Raw genomic sequence first — 6,359 nt, 5'->3', positions numbered from 1 at the left:
ATTTAACAAGAGTAATGGTTTCAGTGTACAAATCCATCATGGGTTAATAATATTCAAAATCAAGGTTATAATATTGAAAAACGTAAGTATGAAAACCAAAATCAAGAGTTTTTTGATGTGTTGGATTCAAATGCACGTGCTTCAAATGGGTTGATTCGAAGATCATCCTTATCTTTCTCATGTTGGGAGACCATCCTTAAGTAGGTTTCAACTAATGGAAGTTCCTGAACCTTTTATCGAAAGTGTATATGTAACTGAAACCATTTATCAAGACTAATGGTTTCAGTGTATAACGTACTGAAACCATTTATCAAGCATAATGGTTTCAATGTACAAATCCATTATGGGTTAATAATATTCAAAATCAAGGTTATAATATTGAAAATCATAAGTATGAAAACCAAAATCAGGAGTTATTTCCTTTCACCAAGAGTGGCTAGAGGCACACAAAAGAAAAATTAAATTTCGAAAGTGGCGAGAGGTTTAATGTCGTTCAAATACATTTATAATTAAATTGAGAGTTAATGTATTTAGAGCTGTCAAAACGGGCTGGCCCGTTCGGGCTTCGTCGGGTCGAGCTAAAAAGCCCGAATAAAAAACGGGCTACCAAAATTAGTGCCTGAGCCCAGCCTGGTACAGGTATTCGGGCTTTCGGGTCGGCCCGGTTTTTTTTTAAATTTTTTTTTTAGTGCTCAAACTCGACTATATAAATAGCATTAATAATTCTCGTGTGTCATATTTTTGCTCATCCGCTACCTAGGACTTTCTCGCGCGCCCTATTTTTACCCATCCGCTACTACGAGTTTCTCGCGCGCCCTATTTTTATTCATCCACTACGTACGAGTTTCTCGCGCGCCCTATTATTACTCATCCACTACCTACGAGTTTCTCGCGCCCTATTTTTACGCATCCACTACTTACGAGTTTCTCGCGCGACATATTTTTACTCATCGCTACCTACGACTTTCTCGCGCGCCCTATTTTTACTCATCCGCTATGTACGACTTTCTTGCGCGCCCTATTTTTATTCATCCCCTACGTACGAGTTTCTCGCGCGTCCTATTTTTACTCATCCGCTATCTACGAGTTTCTTGGGTGCCATATTTTTACTCCTGCTACTTAAGTAGGTGTTTTATAATTTATATTACAAACTAATTTCAAATCATCCAAAACAAATTATTTATATTTATATTTTATTTAGTTATTTTTAATTTTATTTTAATTTTTTTGGGCTTGGCGGGCCGGCCCAAAAGTGTATATGTAACTGAAACCATTTAACAAAAAAAATTAAATTTCGAAAGTGACGAAAGGTTTTTTCAAAATTAAATTGAGATAATTTTCAAATGGGTTTGCTTAATAGTTAATGTTGTTCAAATGCATTTATAATTAAGTTGAGAAAGATTAAAATGTAACTGAAACCATTTTTCAAGAGTAATGGTTTCAGTGTATAACGTACTGAAACCATTTATCAAGAGTAATGGTTTCAGTTAATATGAGTTCTCATCTTTATAAGTTACCTATTCCAAAAACTGAGTTGATAAAATATGCCTTCATACACATTACTTGCGTTGATAAGTTACCTATTCCAAAAACTGAGTTGAAACCATTACATCATGTATATGTGAAATATGCCTTCTCCACCAAATTGGGAATTAAGACATGAACCACCAATTCTTCATACACCAACTCACATGTCAGAGACTGAACAATGAATACATAAAAATTTTTCATCCTAGTCAGAACCTAGACATCATGTTGCAGCTTTTGAGCCATTTCTTCATAGTAAGAAGCTGCTTGGTTTACCACATATTCCACTTTTGAATTGCTGCTGTGAGTTAAAAGTGTGGAGCATATTTCAATCCTCAAATCCATTAGCTTTGCCACTTTGTCTTGCTTTATGAGTTTGTTCCAATTTTTGAAAGAGTCCATTGAGGTCTTACTGTCACCTTCCCATTCAGCTAGGAACTTCATGCAGAAAACTCCACAATTGTCTTTGTCTGGTTGACTTGGCATTTTGGGAGTTTCCCACTTAAATTTGCTGAAGTCGAAAGGAATTGTCAGTTTCCAATGCTTATACAATTCTATGACAAATGCCTCGACTTCCTTAAACCAGACATCAAACATCTTCTTGTAAGTGGTTGGTTCTCCTGACTTCACAAGGAACCTCTCTCCATTAATGCTATTCAAGAACTGGAATGTGCAGCTTTTGAAATTAACAACAAAGCACACATAGTGACTTCCTGGATTACCAATGAGTGCTGGTGTCATGATCTGTTTCAAAGCACATATAAAAAAAGGAACAGAAGTGAGCAGACAAACACAAATTATGATACAAAGTCAATAGAGTTATTAAAACCTAATTAACCATAAGACATTGAAACCATTCAACAAACTTGCAGAACAGGTGAAAATGTACCATCTAGCAGTTAAACTATCACAATTTATCAAAAAGAAGATAACATAAAGAGAAATGTAACATTGAAACCATAAGTATGGTTTTATGGTTTCAGCAAGTTATAAACTGAAATCATTTACCAAGAGGAATGGTTTCAGTGTATAAACTACCCCATAAAAGAGAGAATAAATCTTAATCAAAATCCAACAGTGTATTAAATGTCCAAACATATATAATGAGTTGCAGCGGGTTCTGGAACTCAGCAAAAAAACATATATAATTGCGGTGCGATGCGGTTGCGGGTGCGGTAGCTACCGCATCAGCAATTGGGGAAAGCAATTTCAGATGCAAGTAAAAATGCAACCATTATCAGTAGTTCCATGTTCACTCTATCCTTTCAAATTCAGCTTAGTGAGAAATTAGACCTAGAACCATTCAGAAAAAAGCTTGACAGAACAATATTACCCATAAAAGATGAAGTAATCTAACTTTATCCACCTCTCCCCAAAATAGAAGTCATGCATTAACCAGAAAAAAGTTCATCCTATATGCAAGCTATTCTATAATAGATGACCCATTTCCTCAGTTATTCATCATTCCTCAAAGACACGCTAAGCAACAAAACCTAGCTAATATTACAAAATACTGGATCATCATGAAGTTGGATCAGTAAAACCAATCTGGCACTACCTTTTGGCACAATGATAATGAGCATTTAACTAGCAGTAGATAATTATAAACAAAAAGTTCCTTTCCAAAAAAAAAACTCCATTCATCTAAAAAAATTTAGGCTGTAGTTTCTAAAATTCAAATCCTTGCTGATTTTAAGATATGTTACACTATAAAAACGCCCAAGAATTACCCAAAAGTGTCACCTAGTGAGCCAATACTGAGACAACAAAAGCAGGGAACTTCGGACCACTTGAATATGCAATTTAAAATCATGATTTCATTGGTTTTGTTGATGCACAGTTTTTTTATACTGCTTCTTTTCATTCGCTTTTGTCTGTTCTATTTTCCCCTTCAGTTGTCTAGAAGGACGCGATGATGAAGCCTTTGAGTCATCGGACTGTGTTAGTCCAAGGCTGAAGGTTGGTGCGTCTACAACCTTAGATTTTTCAACCTGCATCAGTGAAAATCATTCCCACATCAATAAGATAATCAATAATGCAGAACAACAGTACTCAGAGAACACATCCGATATACAAAACACCTAAAAAATGAGAAACATAACATTGAAACTATAAGCATGGTTTTATGGTTTTGATAGTTTGTTTTTGAAACCATAATACTTGCCTAATGGTTTCAAGCAAAATCAATACAAGCTAAATTCAAAATACTTACATAATGCTAAATTCCAAAATTAATACAAGGTAGTAGAATATCATAATCAAAATAAAAAATGTAGCAGCATATCAGAAACCAAAATACTTGTCTAATGGTTTCAGGCAAAAACAACATTCATGCTTATCAGATTCAAACTCAAAATCAAAATCAAAGTTTATCAGAATCAAAATCAAAATATTTGCCTAATGTGAAACCAAAATACTTGCCTAATGGTTTCAGGCAAAAACAACATTCATGCTTATCAGATTCAAACTCAAAATCAAAATCAAAGTTTATCATAATCAAAATCAAAATATTTGCCTAATGTGAAACCAAAATACTTGCCTAATGGTTTCAGGCAAAAACAACATTCATGCTTATCTGATTCAAACTCAAAATCAAAATCAAAGTAGAATATCAGTTTCAAATTCAAAATGTAAATAGCATATCAGAATCAAAGTTAAACATATTCAAGCATGCAAAATTATCAAACCTAATTCTGAAATCAAAATCAAAGTAAATATTCATTGTGTTAACCTGTTTTCTTTTCATTGTTTGGTTCGTTCAGTGATGAATGTTGAACGACGGTGAATGATGAATGATGATGTTTGAAGATGAAACGCACCAACTCGACGGAGATGGTGAAGAGGAAACGGTGACGTTATGTTCTTGCGATGGTTGATGGCGATGGTGAAGAGGAGAGAGTGCGATTTCTGAGCAGAAAGGTGAAGAGGAGGAGGTTTTGGGTTTCCGGTGAGGATGAAGATGGTATGGTTTGCGAGATTACGGCGAGATTTTGCGAAAGGAGAAGAGTTGGGTTGCGATTTGGGGGCGCGTGTGGCGCGTTGATTTGAGAAACAAATCTAATTGTGTTCTGTAAAAATGGGGGGCGCGAAAAGAAGAGCTATGGGGGGCGCGCTAAAAAAATAGTTACAATGACATCACTACCCTTCTATACCCTTCTAATTAATTAATAGTTATTGGGGTATTTTTGTCCAACTCAAAAGGTGCACCTTGCTAACTTAGACCTAACTAGGGTCTAAGTTAGAAAACCCCTATATATATATATATATTTTGAACAAAAAATGAGGATATATATTAAATCGGATTTCTGGTAAAAAAAATCAAATTTAGACACAAAAAATTCATTGATCCATTGATATATGATAATGCTATGATTTTTTGAAATACTTTTCATATAAGTATAAAAAAAATTATTTTTTCCGTTTTATCATTAAAAGATAATAGCGTAAGAGTTTAATTATTGTGCACCATCGGTGTAAATATTTTTTACACATATATCCAATGACGCGTTGCCAAATCATTTAATGAATGTGACACATCATGTGTTTTTAATTACCATACATGATGTGTCGGTATATTATTGGACACATATGCAAAATAACTTTAGACTGACGTTGCATATAAATTAAATTCATAGCGTAAATTCATATAAAAAAGTCAAATACCATAAATATTGTGGGACGGACGGAGGGTGTAATTTTGAATTCAAATACCTGTTAGTTAGTCAAGTATCGTAGTTTGATTTGATGTTGTAGTTGTGCCACTCCAAATTGTTAACCTCTTTCCTACTATCATAAAGTTATAAACATTTTCATGCTCAATTAATGATATACTAAATATAATCAAATAAGTATTAAAACGTTCTTTTTGCGGTGAGTATTGCTCAATTGACAAGGACATTGCGAATTATTGCGGGGATCGGGGTTCGAACTCTATTACTTCCATTTATTCACATTTAAAAGGCGGAATTCTAGCCACTAAACTACTTAGAAAAAAAAATGGAGTTGTATCGTATTATAACAGCACATTTGTAGATAGTAAATTAAAAGTGGAAAAAGAAGACGGGTAATGGTGAAAGTGCAAACAAAAACACCAAAAATCAATGTGATTCAAACAAAGCAAACACTTCAAGCAACAAGAATACAAAGAGGAAGGTCAACATGAAGAAAGTGTTGTGCTATTGTTGTGTGAAGTTTGGCCATTATGCAAAGATGTGTCTCAACTTGCTCATTCGTGTGATACAATTGAGTGAAGATAAATCCAATGTGTACATGGTATCTTGATACTGTTTTGCTTTGTTTCTCTTGTCATGGGGTTTTGGTCAGTCCTAATGAGATTTTTGTTTGTGTTTTATATTGAAGAAGTTGTGACATTTTTTCAAAAAAAGAAAAGTTATGTGTTTTTTTTTTTTTTAACAAAATGTAGCGCCCTAGTATTTAGACATATTATTTATTTAGGATTTAGTTAATTTTTTATTTAATTAGTCAATATTTATTTAATTGTCTTGGTATGTCTAAATAATTAAATAATTAAGATAGAGTAGAAGTGGCGAGATGACGAATGGAAATTAAATAATTAGAATTTAGAAGAATTTTTTAGTAAATTAAGTAAGAAGAGAAGAGCAAAATAGTAAAACAAATAACAATAGAGAAATAGAACCCATTTTTGTTTTTTTTTTTTTGTTTTTTTTTGTTTTTTTTTTTTTATGTTTTCTCTTCTGGACCCCACATTTCTTTTTTACCTCTTGAATTTCCGTTTTTTTCCTTGGGGGTACTGCGGTTTATATGAACCGAATTTTTTTGTCATGCTAAAAAATTTCGGTTTATATAAACCG

General features: G+C 33.5%; 1 protein-coding gene across 1 annotated transcript; it reads right to left on the bottom strand.

The window, feature by feature from the left end:
* Positions 1–1,530: 1,530 nt before the first annotated feature.
* Positions 1,531–3,279, bottom strand: LOC123923219. Its single transcript, XM_045975904.1, has 2 exons — positions 3,258–3,279; positions 1,531–2,271 (listed from the first exon to the last, which is right to left on the bottom strand). Exon 2 carries the CDS (start codon positions 2,266–2,268, stop codon positions 1,744–1,746), a length of 525 nt encoding a protein of 174 aa, XP_045831860.1. The 5' UTR covers positions 2,269–2,271; positions 3,258–3,279; the 3' UTR covers positions 1,531–1,743.
* Positions 3,280–6,359: the final 3,080 nt, after the last annotated feature.

The sequence above is a fragment of the Trifolium pratense genome, linkage group LG4 (assembly GCF_020283565.1).
Source record: "Trifolium pratense cultivar HEN17-A07 linkage group LG4, ARS_RC_1.1, whole genome shotgun sequence".
Classification (NCBI taxonomy): Eukaryota; Viridiplantae; Streptophyta; class Magnoliopsida; order Fabales; family Fabaceae; genus Trifolium; species Trifolium pratense.
Note: the sequence above shows the minus strand (reverse complement) of the source record. Positions and strands in the feature narration are given on the sequence as shown.